Genomic DNA, 21,278 nt, shown 5'->3' with positions numbered 1-21,278 from the left:
TTTGTTTTCTACAACTGAGACAGTTCCCATCTCTATTGTCCTCCAGTGATGTGGGTCAGGAGACATCTTTTCCCTAGCTGTTTCATTTTTAATTGCTACATGTCACATCTGCCTGCTCCAGGCAATCCCCATCAGGCTCTGAGCATACACTGAAAGTTACCCAGGACTCTTGTTTACTAGAAATAAAGTAAAACTGATTTCTTCTCTCTGGGTATCTTCCCAAGAGAGATAAGAGCCTCTCTCATTAGAGAAGATGAGATAAACATTCTCTCATCTAGGAACTAATTAGGTGGTGGTGAATGTTGTATGTTATTACTAGTGACTAGTGTCTTTGTTCATGGTCTTGCATCCCTCTTGCTTCCTGCTGGGATGACAAACAGTAAGATACATATGGCTGCAGCTGGAGTGGAGCCTGCCCAGCCACAAAGGAAGCCTGGAGCTGTCAAGGAGACTCTGCAGACACAGGGTCTGTAGAGGGCACCAACAGAATGTTACTGGTGAACATGCTAGAGGCTGTTGAGGATGCTATATATTGAGGATGTTCACTATGGATCGAGCCAGCCGAGCCAAGAGCAGACACCTCAGCTGTGCAGAAGCAAGAGCTGGGCCTGATCACCCCAGGAGAGCCTGATAGAGATAGATACTAGTACTGATTTGTCTGATTACTCCTCCTCCAGGCTGAAGGGAGAGGCCTAATCTTTCTCATAGTTTGAGAAACCTCAGAGCCAAGGGTGTTCATTCCCTTACCTTTGACTGCCTGCCAGCCCCAACAAGCCTGACCTGAAAGAGAGCACAAAATATTTAAGGATACACAACCCCTTGAAGGAGGGTGACCAAGTTTGATAAACTACAGCAAACTAAATGTGAGATACATATTGATAAAGGAAAGATCAGAGGAAAAAAAAATGTGACCAATAATATTCTCTTTTCTGGAATATGAAAATGGAATTATGGAAACAGAATTATGAAAATGTAAAAATTGAAGAGAGAATTGAAAATAAACTCTCCTGAGCTAAAGACAGACCTAAGTTTTCAGAGTGAAATGGCTTTACCAAGTTAAAAAAGGTACAAACTAAGACAGTCATAGGTAGATGAATTGTGTGAATCTCAAGAATAAAGAAAAGAGTCAAGATAGAAAGAATAGTTTGTTTCTAAAGAGGAGAGAATCAGATCAGCATGGAAGTTAGTTGTAAAGTTTGGAAAGTGGAACTACATCTACATGTTACAGAGAACAAAGAACAGTGAGCCAGTTTTCCAGGGCCTGACTAAGGCATTCAGATTACGTGCAGAAGGCACATGTCTTGCTTGGCCTTGCAGTAGTTCTGTCTGAAGAAATTACTCAAAAGAACTAGAACAGAAAATCTCAAAATGGAGAAAGCAAAGGATGCAAATAAAGTGATTCCAAATAAAAATATATTTTGTCCTGGTAGCAGGCCAGACTTCTGTTTGCTCTGTTTTATTTGAGCTGTTCTTATACCAAACTGACTTAAGTCGTGTCCGACTCTTTGCCACCCCATGGACTGTAGCCTACCAGGCTCCCCTGTCCATGGGATTTTCCAGGCAATAGTACTGGAGAGGATTGCCATTTCCTTCTCCAGGGGATCTTCCTGACCCAGGGGTCTCCTGCCTTGTAGACAGACGCTTTACTGCCTGAGCCACTAGGGAAGTCTAAGTTTTCTTACTGTAATGTAAATACTTTGTTTTCATACATTAAGAACATAGTTTTTGATATCCTTTTAGGAGATTGAATTGATCTTAATACTAAGAGCCCCTAATTAAGCCAGGCTTAAAGATTTCATGTGTGTTCATGCTTGGTCTACAAAAGAAAGTAGTATTTCTGTTGGATACTTCAAAATGGTATTCTTTTTTTCTTCCTTCCCATGAATGCTTTTAATTCTGTGATGTGTCATTTGTGGGGCAAGTTGTTGATCAAGTATAAACAACAGAGTGTATGTGTTTTCTGTTTTTCGTTCTTCTTTCTGTTTTATTTATATTTTTGTTTCAAGTCTGTGTAAATCCCTTTTCTCACACACACACACACACACATACACACACACACACACACGCATGCATACACAACAGCCGCCACCACCAAATCCTTTTCTCAGTGCCGTACTTGGAAAAGCAAGAGTGGACCATTGCAGCCTACAGTTAGAATAGTCAAGTGAACAGTAAAAACAGTGTTTAAATGGCACTTAGCCACTTGGAAACTTGAAAATATCTTTTCTAAGGTAGCATAGGGCCAAGGAATGCATTGGAAACACAATATAATAGTAGAAAGTAAAGAAAATGACTGTAATTCTATAAAACAGAAAATAAAAAAAAAAAATACTAGGAGGAACATGATGAATGCTTATTAATAAGCAAATAAAGAGAAGCATTTTAAATTTCTAAGCCAGAAATGATAAAGGTATGCAAATCATGAAATTGAGAGAGAATAATAAAAAGTTAATTGGTAAACTGATCTCTTTTATTTATTTATTTTTTCTTTTAAACATCTCTAAGTTACATATAAATATGTATATGGAGAGACAGAGGAAATTAGAACTGTTTCAGCTTTTTGTTTTGAAATGATTTCAAAATTGTAAAAATAATACAAAAATTCTTATATACCCTTTATCCCAGATTTGCCGTGTTTCAACATCTTGCCATGACTGCTATATCTATTATCCACCCACTCATCTTTCCATCCAGTATGCTCTTGTTGTTGCTTAGTTGCTCAGTCATGTCTGACTCTTTGTGACCCCATGGACTGTAGCCTTCCATGTTCCTTTGTCCTTGAAATTCTCCAGGTGAGAATAATGGAGTGGGTTGACATTTCCCTCTCCAGGGGCTTTTCCTGACCCAGGGATCAAATCCTCATACCCGGTATTGGCAGGTGCATTTTTTACCACTGAACCACCAGTGAAATCCCCAATATGCTATAAAATAGATAAATATCTATATAATTTTCTCAGCTCTTTGGTAATAGATTGCATGTATCTTACTCCTTTTCCTGTAGTATTTCACTGTGTTATTTCCTAAGAACAAGAATATCTTCTTACTAATATTCTCCTCTTCCTAATATTCTTAGAAATATTATCTTCCCAAGAACAAGAATCCCTCAAGTGGGATTATTAACTTCAGAAAATTTAACATTGGGTCCAGTACTTTCATCAGGTTTACAATCTACTTTCCAATTTTGTCATATGTCCCAGTCCTGTCATTCATGGCAATTTTTTCCACTACAAAATCCAGTCCAGGATTGCTCATGCATGTGTGTGTGTCAGTCACTCAGTCGTGTCTGATTCTTTGCGACTCCATGGACTGTAGCCCTCCAGGCTCCTTTGTCCATGGGGTTTTCCAGGCAAGAATAGTGGAATGGGTAGCCATTCCATTCTCCAGGGGATCTTCCTGACCCAGGGATCAAACACGTGTCTCCTGCATTGCAGGCAGACTCTTTATGGTCTGAACCATCAGGGAAGCCCAGGATTGCTTATAATTTCCTTTAATCTAGAACAGTTTCCTCAGCTTTGCTTTGTTTTTCATGCCACTGATGTTTTTGAAGAATGTCAGTTATTTTCTAGAATGTCCCTCAGTTTGGGTTTTTCGTGTCTTTGCGACCCCATGGACTGTAGCCTGCCAGGCTTGTTTGTCCATGGGGACTCTCACCATGCCTTCCTCCAGGGGATCTTCCTGACCCCAGAATCAAACCCATGTCCTTATGTCTCCTGCATTGGCAGACAGGTTCTTTACCTCTAATGCCACCTGGAAAGCCCTTTCATGTCTAGATCTAGGTAATGTATTTGGGCTGAAATTATAAATAAGTGATAATGTGTCTTTCTCAGGATACACACCTGGAAATGCAGAATGCCCCTTATTCCTGTTTTGGTTCTGTTAATTTTTTTCACATGCATAAGATATCTTCTGATTTCTCTGTTGAATAATTATTATTTTTTTATCATAAGTAATATGTAGGTAGATAATTTGCGATTAGGTGATATCCCATTTTTCACCAAACTTCCCCCACCCCCTAAATTCAGGTTTCATTGATGTTTCATACCTGGATCAGTCTTCACTGTGATGGCTCAAAAAATGGTATTTTCTAATACCATTTTCCACTCTGTTTATTAGTTAACATTCTGTTGTTATATTAGGAAGAGCCCTCCATTTCCTCTGTTATTATTGATATAAACTAATGGTTTCTTAGTTTATTCAGCAGGTTATAACTCTTCTAGGTCTTACATATTTGTTTTAATTCTCAGTAGTCCCAGATTTGGTCGGTGAAAATCTCCTCAGACTGGCCTCCATGTCTTAGAAATGTCTATCTGTATTCTTTTTTTTTTTAGCATTTTCTTAATTTCTGGCACAACATGATAAGTTCATTTTGTGTTTTTCGTATCTGCCATCAAGTTTTCCAGTGAGCCCTGCCTCCTTTTAGGGGGAAATGGTATTTAAAACCAGTGACTGAGGGAATTCTCTAGTGGTCCAGTGGTTAGGACACACTTTCACTGGGAGGACCTGGGTTCAACCCATGGGAACTAAGACCCCACGTGCCAAAATAAATAAATAAGTAAAGTATACAATTTCATAAATTAAAAATTTTTAAGAACAATGACTAGAGCTAGAAATGTAGAAATGTGTGTGTGTGTATGAGAGAAGGGTCCCAGTTTTATATTTTTATCTTCTTTTCTCCTCATTGAGAACCCTAGCTCCTAACACAATATTATGTACTCATTTACTCAATCTTTAAATATACGCCAAAGAATCTGAATTACTAGACCCATACCACTGCAACAAACAGCATTCAAGACTGTTTGCAGAGTTGTTTTTTTCCCTTTATAGTAAGTGTATATGGTCAAACCATGCTATTCAAGTTTACTTGGATTATTTCTTTTTCTTCTCCCTTCACTGAGTGTATTAATTTGAAAAGAATCAGGTTTATTTGTTTTTGTTATCATTCAGTTTTAGTTTTCCCCACTGCATCCTTTTTGAGCACCTTTTTTTTAATGTGGAATTTTAAAGTGATTTCTAAGTAAAATTCATAAAAGGAGCAGTTAACTCCCTCTCCTATCCCTTCATCTTGTCTTCCTACCCCTTGTAGAGAGTCACTTCATTGGTTTTTGGTTTATCTCTATTTGTTTTTGCAAAAACTTGAAAGTACAATATTTTTTCTCTCTCATTCAGGTAGAATGAAAAATCATTCAAAAAACAAGCACAAGGGGATTATTTCCCCACTATCTGTTCTGTAGAAGACGCCTGACTCCTCCTCCTCAAATCAGAAAGAGAGGGCTTCCTCAGAAGCTCTTTATGATTACTCCCAGAGTGCAGACCCAAGTTTCAGGTTTCACGCCGTCCCTGGCTCTAGGACAGGAGATAGCAGAGAAAATAAAAAAGAGGAAACTCACTGCCGGTTTGGTGGTAGTCACAGTTTCCTGGTTGGACTGCCTGCTTATTCTTTTGCGTCCTCAGATAGCTCTGCTGTAATCCATCCAGGATTCCATCCAGGCTGCTTAGCTGCATTCAGTGGGAGAGACTGAGTGAAGTCTGTTTACTCCTAGAGACTTGCCGTCAGGAAGCTCATATGAGAAGAGTTTAAGTAGAAGATTATTTAGAGAAATTCGTCAGGCAAGAACAGAATAACCAGTAAAGAATGTGAACAAACTAGATGTTTTTTCCCCCTGTTTCCTTGTCTGTTATCAAAATCTTCCCTCAAACCAGCCATTTAGTATAGTTTCCACATCTTGATTTTAAAAGTTAGACATTTGGACTTGATTTCTTAAATATATAGATTTTAAGAGCAGTATTTTCTTCTTAATATATTAGTTTTTGAAGTGTTATCTAGACATTTTGAACAAATGAATATAACTTATGGATCTAAATAACTGTCATTTTGAGTAAAATTTGCAATAATTATTGAGCAATCCATATTAATGTTAGTTTTATCACACGTGCATGCATGCTCAGTCATGTCTGATTCCTTGCGGCCCCATGGACCATAGCCCACCAGGGTCCTCTAGTTTTGGGTTTTCCTAGTCAAAAATACTGGAGTGGATTGCCATTTCCTTCTCCAGGGGATCAAACATGCATCTCCTGCATTGTAGTTTTATCATAAATGTTCCTTAATCTTCTTGTCTTTAATAAATTTTTCTTTATTACTGTGTAAGGCCAACAATATTTATTATGACCAAGTCCTGATCCTTTTCATATGATCTATGCTGTCATTCTCACATGCTTAGTCAGGAGTCACTTTACAAACAAATGTATCCAAATGGCCAGTGAAAAATATTCCAATTTCATTAGTTAACAGAGAAGTAAGAAATCAAGCTATTGTACAATTCCAACTAATAGTGAAAATGAAAACCATAGACAGTATCAATTGTTAGTAAGAATATAGAGTAATTGGAACTCTCATATGGCTGACAGGAGCCTTAAATTGTTTTTTTTTTTTTTTAAAAAACCCACTTTGGAAAATGATTTGGCAATGTCTGATAAAGCTAGTGTAAATGTGAAAATCCTAGGACTCACAATTCCATCCCTTGGTATATAACAACCAGAAATATGTACATATTCTTACCAAAAGGAAGATACATGTGTATTTAAAGTGGGCTGTTTATATTAGCCAAAAACTGGAAACTACCTATATATATATATCAGTTGTAGAATAGTTGAATGAATTGTGTTTGGTGAGAATGGAATATGATACAGCTATGAGAATGAGTAAAACACAGCTGCTTGTAACAAAATGAAGGAAGCTCACAAGCGTGTTGTTGAACAAAAGCAACTGGTGTCTTGATCTTGGTGTTGGCTTCCTGAGTGTATCCACACTGAAAATTCTTCCAGCTATATACTTAGGACCTATTTGTCTTCCTGTGTTCACCTTCTTATATACTTCAGTAAAAAAGTATACTAAATTAGATCTTGATTTATTTTTGTTTGTTTTATAAAGATTGACTTTTAGTATATGTATTACCAGCCCTTTATAGAACTCATTAGATAGAAGAGTTTTTCAGTTGACTCGCTTAGTTGTTATGGGTTAATATGGTTGACTGTTCTAGTCGTTATAGTAGCCGACCTAGGATGACTGTTATCTTTAGGAAAATATTTTTTTTAATGCCAAAAAACACATAGAATTGATTTTTAATCAGCCCAAATATATTTAAATGAAAAACCAAGGACTGCTCATACAAAACCTATCTATGAGGGTCCTCTTTTTCTCTTACTCCTTCCATGGGCTGTAAACCTTTGCAGTGGGAGAACCCACATAACACTAGAGCTGTTTGCCTTTTTGTTGACCCTTTTAAGTGAGCAACCTTTCACATAATATTTGTAGTAAATGTTGATGCAGGTGAATGCTAGTCATGTAGCATAATTCTGTTGTCCCTCCACAACCTCTTCGTTTTGTTTTAGGGTGTTTTTTTTTTTTGGTTGTTGTTTGTTTTTGTTTTTGCAGATCTGTTCACAGATGCTGCTGAAACTGAAAAAATGGCCAAAAGCTTGGAAGATTCTGAAGGAGTTTATTTTGTTCCATCTTTTAGTGGATTGCAGGTATTTTTTTTTAAGTTAATTGCAATTACAAACATTTCCTTTTTCTTGTTGTTTAGCTGTTTAGTTGCTCATTCACGTCTGACTCTTTTGTAGCCCTTGGACTGGAGCTCATTAGGCTTCTCAGTCCATGGGATTATCTTGGCAAGAATACTGGAGTGGGTTGCCATTTCCTCCCCGATGGGATCTTCCCACCCCAGGGACTGAACTCGAGTATCAGTGTTTCCTGCATTAGAGGCATATTCTTTATTGTTGAGCCACCTGGGAAGCCCCTTCCCTCTTCTTACTCACACTTAATATTATATATCTGCCATTCCCTTACCTGAAACTGTGAGCACGGAACAGAACTAAGGGGGGAAAGGTACTTGCTAGGGCTAAGATGTTATGTTTTTTCTTTTATGATTATCAAACTTTAAGTTTGTTACAGTGTGGTTTTTTTTAAACAGTGTTTTATTTCATTTTTATTTTTGGCTGCACCATGTTGCATGCAGGATCTTGGTTCCCCAACCAGGGTTGAACCTGTGCCCCCTGCATTGGGAGCACAGTCCACACCACTGGACCAGGTGGATTCAGGGAAATCCCGAAGTTGTGTTTTGATCTGGCATGACTTCCACAAGAGGGAAGAGCAAATTCTTCTGGCTTCTGCTCAGAACTCCATCTCTGTGGAAACTGAGTTGGCAGGTTTATTATAGAACTTTTACATAAGACCCATGGTTACTTTATCATGACCAAAAATAGCTGTTTCTCAGTAGGGGAAAATAGATCAGTAAATTGGCATTCTTTACTTATAGGAGGTATACCACTGAGAATTAGAAAAGTAATGTTAAGGTATATACTACACCAATATTTTTCAGTTGTTTATAAGTTTCATTAACTTTTTTTTTTAATCAAAAGTTCTTTTGGTTAATTGTTGTGGTGTGGGATGTTGGTTACTTTGCCTAACTAAAAAGTGAGCTCAGTAAAAGGCTTGATTTTATAATATTTAATTTTGTATTTAATTGAAAGATCTGTGATACTGTCTTTAATTTTAGCATATTGTTACGAAGACTTTTAAAAACTGCTTCCAGGTGTAGTATTATATAAACAAAATTCCTTTTGGGGGTGGGGAGGTAGAGTTGGTCTTTTTAATACTCCTCTAAATCTCTCCACTAAATATTTTCTCTTTCTAAAAATAAAAATTTCTCCTCCTTCTAGTCTATTCCATACTCAAGCAATCAGTTACAAGAAACCCCAAATTTAAAAGTTTGGATGGGGACTTCCTTGGGAGTCCAATGGTTAAGACTCCCCAGTTCCAGTGTGAGGGGCATGGGTTCGATCCCTGACTGGGAAACTAATATCCCTCATGCCATGCATCATAGCCTAGAAAACATAAGACCAAACAAAACAAAATAAAAGTTTGGATAATATAATGTAGAATCTGATGAAAAAGAATTAGATAGAATTAGATCTAGGGTAGTTTTAAATCCCTAAAATTACCATATTTTCAAACTAGAGTTTTAAACGAGCATTATTTTAATACCTGTGATAATTTCCCAGAATATTTGTCTGATTGAGGTTTGAGAGGGAAGGTTAGATGAAGAGTTGTCATCAGCAAAGGGAGGGTTTAATTAGTTGACTGTGGGTCCTTCCCTTTTTGAAAAATGTGCTCTGGGACCTCACAGCTCTGTCTAACTTCTCTACCAACTCATATCCCTGTGAAAATAATATGAAATATATAATTAAAAACCCCCAAGTAACACTAGAGTCCTAAAGATTAGACCCCACTATCACTCATATGGTTTTTAATTTTGTGTTGCTCACAAAGTATCCCTGTCCTGCCATGCATGTAACCTGGCCATGTGTTGAGGTGGGGTGGGGGAGGACCACAGGACAGTTATTTCCTAATGTAAAATGAAACTCTGAATTGGAAACTGAAAGTTAATTCAAACAACAATAGTGTGTTGATACTAAGCTGTTTGGAAAATAGTGGGGAGATCACTTATAAGATGCCAGCATCAACAGCTAGAGAAAATGCGGGCTAGGAGAATGGAAGGAAGGAAGGGTCATGTATCTGTGAAACTGCCTTTGATTTTAGAATACTGTTACAACTGCAGAGAGTGGAAGGCAGGATATGAAAGGCTCCTAATAACCTCAGGGGTGTCAGAGAAAGGGGCATTGGAGGAACTTCAAGGACAGACGAACTTGTAGGACAGCCACAGTAGGGAGTGGGCCAGAGGGGCTAGAGCATGGGGTTGGACACTGGGTGGCACTGATTGGTGTAGCCGCTGTGGCTTTGTCTAGGGAGGGGGTTGCTAAACGCGAGCATCCCTCACAGGTATCAGAGGCAAGCATCAGTCATCATTTACTTGATGCTAAAGTTACTGTGATGTTGGCCATACATAGTAGGGTGGACAGGACCTTGAGTTGAGAGCCAGTCTTCAGCAGATGAGTAGGCACGCTCCAGTGAGGGTTCTTAGATTTGCAAGGAACGGGCTTGCTTACCTCCACTCCCCCAAGAGGAGCTGTCTATCCACACACTCCTGAGCACTGGGAATGGAGAGGAGTTAGCAGCTGACCTGGTAATTCTCAGTGTTCTTCTCTGTGGTTTCCATCTCTCTGTGGTTCTGCTTTTTTCTTCTCCTTACCAGCTTTGTTCTGTACCCTTCCTCATAGCTTCTGTTTATTGTCATTCATATCCTTCAACTTTCTGCCTTTTCACAGTTTGGAAATAAATACAGCCTTCTTGCACCTTGTGCAATCTTTTCCCATCAGCTCCCTCTGAAGAGTTTCCTCGTTCACATTTCCAGGGGAGGAATCTGATTGGGCTTCCTTGTGTTTTCAAGCCTCGGTAGACTTTGAGTCAGTTGTGTTCACGCCCTGCAGTTGTGGTGGCAGCAATGGGACTGGGGCTCGAAACACGGCTGCTTTAGGCAAGGATTCAAGTGGTTTGCTAAGACCTCCTCTCCCTGTGGCCAGCAGAGACTGTGAACTCCCCCTCTAGTTCTGTGATCACTGGGACATCTGAGCCATGGAAAGCGAAAGGTAGATAAATCGTGATGTTGATACAGACCTTAGCAAACGCTAACAGCAGAGGTATAGTGGCCGACGGTGGTCATGGGAGACTAGAACAGTGTCCTCCTGGTCCTGGGGTGCGGAAGCCTGAGGACCTGCCACTGAATGGCTGTGGTTGAAGCCATTTGTCCAGCCCAGAGCCAGGCTTGTGAGAGCAACCAACCACAAAATCAGTGGAAGACACATCTCAGAGTTACTTAAGGGTTAGGGGAGTTGATTTACCATGGAAGGGAACCTTGAGAAAGCATAGTGAAAGAATTATGAAGAAATTGAGTAGTAGTGGGAAGGTTTTGAGTAAGAAATGACAACTAAAATTAAAATTGTGAGAGGACGTCCCTGGTGCTCCAGGGATTTGGACTTCACCTTCCAATACAGAGTGTGTGGGTTTGAACCCTGGTCAGGGAACTAAGATGCTACATGCCTCACTGGCCAGAAAAAAACCAAGACATAAATATTAGAAGCAATATTGTAACATATCAATAAAGACTTGTAAAATGGTCCTCATCAAAAAAAAAAAATCTTAAACTAAAAATTGTAGTGGCAGCTAACCTGTGAATATGTACTGTGTCTTGGGCACGGTCATAAATTCTTCACATGTGTTGTCTTATTTAATGCTCAGTAACTCAATAAGGTAGAAACTACTTGCATCACTCCATTCTGAAGCTGGAGAAACTGAGATTTGGAGCCATTCTGTCACTTGGCAGACAAAGATCCTTTGGACAAGAATCCTTGTCTAAAGCAGCCATGTTTCAAGCCCCAGACTGGCAGCCTCACATAGCCAGTGAGTGGCACAGCTAGCTTGTAGGACTCTGAAGTCCAAATTCCTTTTTTTTTTTTGTTTTGAAGTCCAAGTTGTTAACCACTCTGCCAGGCTGTTTCCTGGTGTAGCATAAAATATTCTTATATTTCTAAGACAACTAGAGCCAGAGGAACTTACTTTTATGGTCTAGATTGACAAGGATAAGAGGCATGGGGGCATGAACCATCCTGCAAGCCCCCAGGAAACTAGGCTGAAGTTCTGCTGGGGACAAGGGCCTGCTGGGGCAGGTAGTCTGTGCCCCGGGCAGGAGTCTGCTGGTTTGGCTCAGGGAACCACACAGAACTTTGCTGAGTCCTATTGTTCCTGGTCTGTTGATGGTTCTAGAGAGATCCCTTGATGGGCTTGGCAGTGATAGATTGGAGGTGTGGCTGGAGGCTGTCTGCCCTGGCAAGATGCGACCAGGATTTTTCAAAGGACCTTGTTTTTCCTGTTTCATCATCCCAAACAGAGATTCACTTGGATTAACAAATGCAGGGACGTTGTAACCTGTAAATAAATTTTTAGGTTTCCATGGAACTTATAGCCCCTCAAGTTGGCTTATTACTAATGGTAAAATATGTTCATAGTATTTGTACAAAAGTGATTTCAGGCCAGTTCTATCAAGATTTTATGTGATACATTGGAAGAAGTCATTTTTATGCAGGAAAAAACCGTAGCAAAGGAATTCCCTGACAGTCCAGGGAAATTTCACTGTCAGGGGGTAGGTTCAATCCCTGGTCGGGGAACTGAAATCCCACAAGCCACGTGGTGTGCCCAAAAAATAAAAATAAAAAAATAGCATACTGTGCTGTACTTGGTCGCTCAGTGGTGTCCAACTCTTTGCGACCCTGTGGACTGTAGCCCACCAGGCTCTTCTGTCCATGGGGATTCTCTAGGCAAGAATACTGGGGTGGGTTGCCATGTCCTCCTCTAGGGGGTCTTCCCAAGCCAGGGATCAAACCCAGGTCTCCCACATTGAAGGTGGATTTTTTACCATCTGAGCCACCAGGGAAGTGCTGGCATACTATTAGGGACTAATTGAACTGGTTGAGGCTGACCCATCTTTGTTTTACTGTCTTCTGTCATTTGGTATATAGACCAGCTTTAGTGTATGTCAACTTTTACTGTGTAAATCACCAAAAGGTATTAATGATTGTGGAAAATTATCAAAATAAAATCACAGGAGGAGGAACATCTAGGTCATGGTAAAGATAAGACGTAAAGCAGAGTTTCTTCAGTTGAGACATTAGGAAGAGCATTGCTTGTTCATGGATTCAGCAGACGTGTATTGATCCCTTGTGAGGGGCAGGTGCAGTGCCAGGCCCCAGAGATACTCGTGAACTCGTCAGATGAATTTCTGCCTGTGATGCTAACGGTGTAGCGGGGAAGAGGAAGTTTCAACAAACACAGATACATGTGATGATGAACTGTGGCACGTGATATGATGAGGAGTTACAGGATTCCATAAAAAATGGATGGTGGGGCACCTGATCTAGTCTCTGCGATTAGAAGTTTTCCCAGAGGAAGCTGAGCCAAATTGTGGAAGGGGAGAGGATTAACTAGTAGAAGGTGTGGTAGAAAGTTGTCCAGGTAAAGGTATGCCAGACCCTGAAGTTAGAAGGTGCTTCCGGGCACCTTTATTTCCTGACAGCCCCAGCCTGTCCCTCCATCATGACCTTGTGTGCGTGTGTTGGAACTGTTCTGCCTGTTTCCTTCAGAGATGGCGAGCTCTGACAGGGAACTCTGTGTTTCAGTTTTCTGTCTCAGAATCGTCCTGCATTTCTGGCGATACGAAGATGAGTCCAAACTTCATCTGATGAATGCATAATTCCAGCTCAATTATGGCCTTTTCAAGGCAAATGTTAGGTTGAGTCATTTCTGATGTTAGTCAATAATACTATCTAAACTAAGAAATAGAGTTTAGTTTGAAAGTCTGACACTATATTGGATATAAATTATGACACTGAAAAACACATTTTTTGCATTGTGGTTTTATTGAAGTCTTAACTTAGTATCTTCAAAAAGCCTTTCTACTTAGTAGACAGTTCCAGTGTAAACACTTTACAGTTGGAGAAAAGGGGAAATACTAGCATTGCTTTTCATTTTCCTCATATATCTAGCTAAGCATTTCATAATTTATTACTCTGGGCTTCAAACCCTTTTCCTTGTACAGGCACAAACAGAAGATCTGACTCACAAATCTAATATCTGTGACTCAACCTTGCTTAAGTCCTATCAAAAAGTTATTTTAATAATTGACATAATTTGGGGGCTGTCGTTTATGTTAAAACTGTCTCTATATTAGCATTCTTTTTTTCCTAAAATGGCTATATTTTTATTGTTTTAATATAATATACTTTCAAGTCTACAGATATAATTTAGAGCAATAATTATATATTCTTACTGTCTCTTACTTTAGGCTCCATTAAATGACCCCTGTGCATGTGCCTCTTTCATGGGTTTGAAGCCTTCCACCAATAAATACCACCTTGTTCGAGCAATATTGGAGTCTATAGCTTTCAGGTACCAGAACCTGCCCTAAACTACCCCCTCCTCATACAGTATTGCTGTTTCCTTTGATTAATTTCTACTAAACTAAATTAAAATTTTTTCTTAATTTTAATTCTTTATACCTTTAGTTTAATTCATACTGAATATGGCCCAGCTAGCTCAGTCAGTAGAATATGTGACTCTTAATTCATACCGTATGATATAATCTATTCTTATTGCTATTTGCTATTTTTCTGCATCTTTTTTCCACAGTTAATAGTACCAGTACCACTTTAGATTTGATATCTGAAAATTGAATGATTTTTAAAATATGTAATTTATTATGAATAAAAAATTCAAAATTTGTACTTTGAAAAGTTCTTGTTTTCTCCTTCATAAAGGAGAATTCTAACCAATAATGCTGCTGTGATACTCAAAGATTGACTCACCAAGACTATCCTTTCTGTATATTCCCTTTGGTCTTTTTGTTATGGGTCAGGTGTAGCTTATTAAAATTAAGAATGGAACTGTCATGAATGGATCTAATGGAACACTTAGTAATGTTTACATTTTCTCTGATTATAAAATCATTATTTTTTATATTTTATGATTTTTTTAAAATGCCATCTATGGTGTGTCATCCATACCTATTAAATGGATACTTGCTTTACATTTGTATTTGCAAGATTGGTAATAGATTAAATTCAATTCTGAAAGAAAAAGTATGTTCTCTTGTATCACAGTGAAAAACAGAAGGCCCTGAATCTCTTGCTTATTTGAGCATCTGTTATTGATGTCCAGTTAGCATAATATATTTAATGTTTTCTTTTGCATATTTTATAAATATCATGTAAATAAAACCACAGTTTTTACTATTTTAGATTGGAAAAAATAGAAAATTGTTATGATATGAATTGCCTCTAAGTAGTTTCTTTGTTTTTTAACTAGAAACAAACAGTTATATGAGGTGATGCAGAAAGAGATCCATATTCCTGTAAGAAAAATTCGGTATGTACACTTTGTTTCTAAGAGATTTCATTAGAAATTAGAAATCAGTGCTAGCTGCTATTGGTATTGGTATTTTCATCATTATGATTATTCAGGATTTCAAAAAGAACATATGGTTACCTTCTTTGCAACGAAATTCTTGGTCATAGGAATTTGGAGAGGACAGAAAGCTAATTTTGGATTTAAGGAAAATATAGACCAATATGGAATTTGAGAGGCTCTTAGCACCTATATCAGAGAAGGCAATGGCAACCCACTCCAGTACTCTTGCCTGGAAAATCCCATGGATGGAGGAGCCTGGTAGGCTGCAGTCCATGGGGTCGTTAAGAGTTGGACACGACTGAACGACTTCACTTTCACGTTTCACTTCATGCATTGGAGAAGGAAATGGCAACCCACTCCAGTGTTCTTGCCTGGAGAATCCCAGGGATGGCGGAGCCTGGTGGGCTGCCGTCTATGGGGTTGCACAGAGTCGGACACGACTGAAGCAACTTAGCAGCAGCAGCAGCAGCAGCAGCAGCAGCAGTAGCACCTATATGTATATTATAAAAGTCTTTACTGTTTCTTTTTTGAGTGTGTGGGTATCCTTTTATTATGGAAGCTTCATGTATTTTTTGCCAGAATGTCCAAGTGAATTTTTATGTTAACTTAGTTCACTTGGTCACTAGTCCCAGGACAAGCCGGGCAGGTAGGAAAATTGATGGCAGGAACAAGGAAAATGTTTAAAAATTGTGATCTTCAGGTCAATGCTAAGTGACATAATTTTGGAATTAAAAAGTTAAACTTTAAAAATAAAATCAAGGCTCTAAACAAAGATGTGTGGATCTTTTTTAAACAGAATAATAATGTTTTTATGCTTTTGTTACAGTAATTTATCTCCAATATCTTGCTCCCCACAGGGCAGATGGAGGAGTTTGTAAGAACAGTTTTGTTATGCAGATGACTTCAGACCTGATTAATGAGACTATAGACAGACCCGTCCACGTTGATATGTCCTGCTCAGGCGCAGCTTCTCTAGCTGGCCTTGCTGTTGGTATGTGTGGGTTTTATGAAAATGAGAACTGTCTTGCAAAACCATTTCTTACAGATAGCATTTCTCCTCTCAAAGCACAAAATTACACCAAAGATCTGGAAAGCCTTGGCGGCCATATACTCCATACATGCATACCGTTCACTCATAAAATAGTCCTGTGACCCGTACTCTGCTATGGTGGGTCTAGCCGCACCTCTTCCATTCTTGCTGCTCTCCTTCAGTGAGAAGTATGAGACCAGGAAAATTAATTCTCACCTGCTCTGGTCTTTGTCTCTCTGGGTAAACTTTCTGATTAGATAAGCTTATCTTTGGCATTATTGTTGTTTAGCAGCTAAGTCCTATCCGACTCTTTTGCAACCCCATGGACTGTAGCCTGCTGGCGCCTCTATCCATGGGATTTCCCAGGCAAGAATACTGGAGTGGGTTGCAGTTTCCTTCTCAAGGGGATCTTCCTGACCCAGGGATTGAACTTGGGTCTCCTGCATTAGCAGGCAGGTTCTTTACCACTGAGCCACCAGGGAAGCCATCTTTGGTATTAGAAACCACTTTATTCTTCTACTTGTTGAACATTTGTCTAGCTCTTGCTACCGCAGTCATTGCTGGGACTAAAGTTTAAATGACACAGTCCCAGTTATGAGAGTCTCCATTGGGAACACTCAGGCAAACCAACCCATTATTATGTAATAAACCCAGTGAATAGCCGCTGTATGAGGCAGTAGGTGTAGGTTTTCCCAGAGGAGATAATGTATAGTTCAGTTTTGAAGGGGTTAGCACACAGCCAGGTAAGGAGAGAATAGAGGGTGAGTGGTCCAATAGTGAAGGCAGTTCGTGCAAAGGTCCTGGCCCATTCTGGTGCTGATAGAATGAGAGCAAGAGGGGAGACTGGGGAGGTACAGATACGTCCAGTCACAGTGCCTCTTCATAAAGAGGAGTTTGGACTTGATCTTGAATGCATAGGCGAGCCACTGAAGAATTTTAAGCAGAAGGATATGGATAGATGTACATTTGAACAGATTGCTTAGGCAACTAGTGTTTTCACTAATTAGTTGGGAGGCCAATTAGAGGGTTCCCTAGGGAGCAGGATGATGCTTGAGACTGTGGGAGTGTTTTCCTGTGTTCCTATGTGGAAGGGAGGAGCGTTTGTACAAAACAAGACATCTTACACTTAAAAGTTTAGGCTATTATTTATTAATTAAAGTTATGGACCGAAAAAGCATCAAATCAAATTAATGTTGTCTTAATCTTTATTCTACTAAAAATCTGTTATCTTGGCATAAAATTGAAACAGTTACTTTCCTTTGTTCCTTGATTGATGTTTGATTAATTCAAGTTGAAGAAAATAACTTTCCCTTAAATTATCACTGTCATTAAAAAATTTAAGTTCCTCTATATATTTCAACTCTTAAGTTTAATATAGCTGATGTTGTTTTTAATAATTTCACATGCCTAACTGAGCAAAATTAGAACTATAACAAGAAAAATGTTCTAAGTATGTAAACAACTCTTGAAAATTAGATAAATTAAGCTTATCATTACAGTAAGCCAAATGCTCATAAGCAAAATTGTTCTACACTTATCACCATATGAAGCTAAGTATGTCAGAGTCTCTTGAAGCAGGCTACAGTCTGAGGTATAGCAAAGAGTTGGACACGATTGCGCACACACTACTACTAAATAAAAAACACAGGCAAATTATTCTCGCACGTAACATAGTGGCTTGAATTGTATTTACATCATCTGTATTTAATTTCAAAACAAAGATACTTTACTAGCTATAGGGAGCAGTTTTACCTTCTGGGAAAATCTGAAATTTCTTTCTTTTTTTTGGTTTAAATAATGATTATGTTATATTTATTTGGCTGTGTCAGGTCTTAATTGTGGCATGGGAACTCTTAGTTGTTGCATACGGGATCTAGTTCCCTGACCAGGGATAGAATGCAGGCCCCCTGCATTGGGAGGGCCACTGGACCACCAGAAAAGTCCTAGAAAATCTGAAATTTCTGATTGGATTATTTCTCTTTCAGAAAATTGAGACATGAAGCCTATGTAGATTCTCTGTATTTTCAAAATTCACCCAGAAACTGGGTGTGTTCAATACATATTTAATAAAAGAACTCTTAAAAATATATAAGAGTTGACTCATTGGAAAAGACTCTGATGCTGGGCGGGATTGGCGGCAGGAGGAAAAGGGGACGACAGAGGATGAGATGGCTGGATGGCATCACCAACTCGATGGATATGAGTTTGAGTTTGATGGACAGGGAGGCCCAGCGTGCTGCGATTCATGGGGGTCGTGAAGAGTTGGACACAACTGAGTGACTGAACTGAACTGAACTGAAAAATATATATGCCTTTAAGTGTAAATAATAAATTCTGAAAATAAGAATTTTAAGAACATATTTATTTTCATGACTGCTGCTGCTAAGTCTCTTCAGTCGTATCTGACTCTGTGCGACCCCATAGACTAGATTTATCCAATTGTGTAGTATACTAATAAAAACTATTTCTAGTCTTTTAATAACTTCTATAAATTAATATCTTTAAATACAATCTAAAATGCTGACTTTGTAAATAGAAAGAATGTGACCTGACAGAAAACATTAGAAGAAAGCCTTACATGAAATGCAAGAGTTTTAAAAAGAAACTATTTATTATATTAATTCCCAATTTTGAATTTTGTGCTTATCTTAGGGAATTGCTTCTTATTTCCAAGATACATGATATAAACATTAATTTAGGGAATTCCCTGGTGGTCGAGTGGTTAGGATTCAGTGCTTTCATTGCCATGGGCCTGGGTTCAATCCCTGGTCAGGGAATTAAGGTCCTGTGCAAGTTGAGCAGCATGGCCAAAAAAAAATCTTAATTTATCTTTTTTTAAGAATTGTATAAAAAGAAAGTATACTATTTCTTACTTGTTTTTTTTTCTTTCTTAATAGCTAGTCATGAAATTAAATGATGGCAAGATATGGTTGTTCTAGAAATGATGTGGTGCCCTTCCATACAGAAATTACTGTGCTAGTTAGAAACCAAAAGATTTTTGTTAAATCCTAGTGTATATTATTCCCAGGGATAGTCAATCTAACAAAGTTCAAAGCAACAAAAATTTTGAATTGTGTTTTAAAGTAGTGACTGTTTACCTTTGCACCAGTTCACATAGGTTTGTAGGTAAACTTTTTGGGCTCATTATTTGCCTTCAAACTTGAGAATAAATTTTTTCATCTATAGGGTTTTGGAGCGACAAGGAGGAGCTAAAGAAACTGAGGCAAAGTGAAATGGTTTTCAAGCCCCAGAAGAAATGGCAAGAATATGAAGTGAATATGGGGAACTGGGTCAAAGCCGTGAAACGCTCCATGAATTGGTATAAGACGTAACATTGGTGGAATGACGGAAACCACGGAGGGCTGATCAATGTGACGTGCAGCTGAGACAAAGCTCAGGAATAACAGTGAGACCAACCGTGACCAAGAGGAGACTCAAACTGAGCTTTGCAACCCCAGAGAAAAAGCATTGCTTTTTGTAAAACAAAACAAAATACTCATTAAAAAAAAAAAAATCTAAACCTTGGTGAGAGATTGTAAGGCAACAATACCTCAGAATTTCTGAATCTTCATTTTGTACCAAATTCCAAAGGACATTAGCTATTTCCAACCATGTTTTGACTCTCACGGGCCCTCCTCCTTTTTATACTGGGCCCGAATGAAAGTAATTGTTTACTGTCTGAGTTAATCGTTCCAGGTCAAGCATCATTCCTGTTTTGTTCCAAAATGATGTGGAAAGTGTTCCCTTAATTCTTTAAAATTGAGTGAGCTACTCAAAGTCCATATAGATAAAAAGAAAATGAGGAAACGTGGAATTTTGAAACATCAATATTTTTGTTTAAAGCTGTAATTGTTCAATCTTGTATCCAATATTAACTCAATATGTCTCTCTCAGATAGGCTTATTTGATGGCCAGTTGTTTCCTTTATTGAGCTTAAAGGCACTGCCTTAATTTTCCCTTGTTTAACTAAAATCTGAGCTTTTTTTATATATTGCAAAACTCTGAAAAAAGATAATTTTAGTTAATAAAACCAAAAAGGTTATCGATTCATAAGGGACAAGAAAGTACTGGGTTGGCTAAAAGTGTCCATAACATTTTATGGAAAAACCGGGATGAACTTTTTGGCCCACCCAAATACTTCTCAGATAGCATTTCTTTCAAAAATTTCTGGCTGAAGTATAACATCTCATTTTTTATAAAATGCAGGTAGTAAATATAAATCTTGCCTTTCTTCTCTTGTTCTTCATTTGTTGAGATGCTAGTGTAAACATCATTTGTTTTTATTAAGTGCCTAGTTAACAGAGCTTCCTTTGAAGACAGTGCCCTAATTGATTGGCAACTCAAGAATTGCCTTCACTGGGTGTTTTACTTGTGTGTTGGTGTCTTGTTTTAGCCCAGTCTACTCATCTCACCAAGATCCCTGCTGACAGGAGATGCGAATGCAGTTGTGCTAGTGACTGCCCCTCACACACTGAGCTGGAGATCACAGGGAGCAGCAGGGAGAGGTCTCCATTGTCAAACTCTCTATAGAAACAGGGTTGAGGGGTGAGAGTTGTGAGACACTTCAGGCCAGGTGTGAAGTCATCCTAAGATAAGTTCATCCTCTTCCAGCATGATCTCATGTTATTTGCCTCTCCCTACTTATGGATTGGGTTCCTTTTTTCTTTTTTAATTGATTACAATCATCAATTAAATATAATTGATTTACAGTGTTAGTTTCTGCTGTACAACGAAGTGAATCAGCTGTCTGTATACATATATACATATATCCCCTTCCTCTTTGACCTCCCTCCTTTCTCACTCCATCCCGAGTTCCTTTTAGATTTGTAGCAATAATGTATTTCCCTCTTAGTCAGGCTTTATCACATAAAGTCCTACAGTTGCAGAGCTAGCTGCTAGATAATAATGTAATTAAAGAAGTGACTATTTTTTTTCTTTCTTTTTTAAATTTTAAATTCATTTTTAATTAAAGAATAATTGCTTTACAGAATTGTGTTGGTTTCTGCCAGACATCAACATGAGTCAACCACAGATATACGTATGTCCTCTCCCTTAAGAACCTCCCTCCCATCTTCCTCCCCATCCCACCCCTCTAAGTTGATCTCGAGCCCCAGTTTGAGTTCCAAGTTGTACAGCAAATTCCCATTGGCTGTTTATTTTCTATATGGTAATGAAGAAGTGACTTAGAGAATTTTGCTATTGCTATCACATATGTCCATTTCAGAGACAAAGAGTGAAGTGAAAGTCGCTCAGTCGTGTCCGACTCTTTCCAACTGTATAGTCCATGGAATTCTCCAGGCCAGAATACTGCAGTGGGTAGCCTTTCCCTTCTCC

General features: G+C 38.6%; 1 protein-coding gene across 2 annotated transcripts in view; it reads left to right on the top strand.

Moving 5' to 3' along the window:
- Positions 1–20,934, top strand: part of GK5 (glycerol kinase 5) — a 77,486-nt gene extending 56,552 nt beyond the window's left edge. The window contains exons 12-16 of one of the 2 annotated variants that reach the window (XM_040234075.1): positions 7,433–7,527; positions 13,794–13,897; positions 14,813–14,872; positions 15,772–15,905; positions 19,131–20,934. In XM_040234075.1, coding sequence (XP_040090009.1) covers positions 7,433–7,527; positions 13,794–13,897; positions 14,813–14,872; positions 15,772–15,905; positions 19,131–19,276 — 539 coding nt within the window. In that variant the 3' untranslated portion in view covers positions 19,277–20,934. The remainder of the gene's footprint in view (positions 1–7,432; positions 7,528–13,793; positions 13,898–14,812; positions 14,873–15,771; positions 15,906–19,130) is intronic. The other variant, XM_040234083.1, reaches the window with a different exon arrangement.
- The last annotated feature ends 344 nt before the right edge of the window (positions 20,935–21,278 follow it).

Source organism: Oryx dammah, unplaced genomic scaffold (assembly GCF_014754425.2).
Source record: "Oryx dammah isolate SB20612 unplaced genomic scaffold, SCBI_Odam_1.1 HiC_scaffold_2, whole genome shotgun sequence".
In the NCBI taxonomy this organism is placed as follows: domain Eukaryota; kingdom Metazoa; phylum Chordata; class Mammalia; order Artiodactyla; family Bovidae; genus Oryx; species Oryx dammah.
This window is presented reverse-complemented; position numbering and strand designations above follow the sequence as displayed.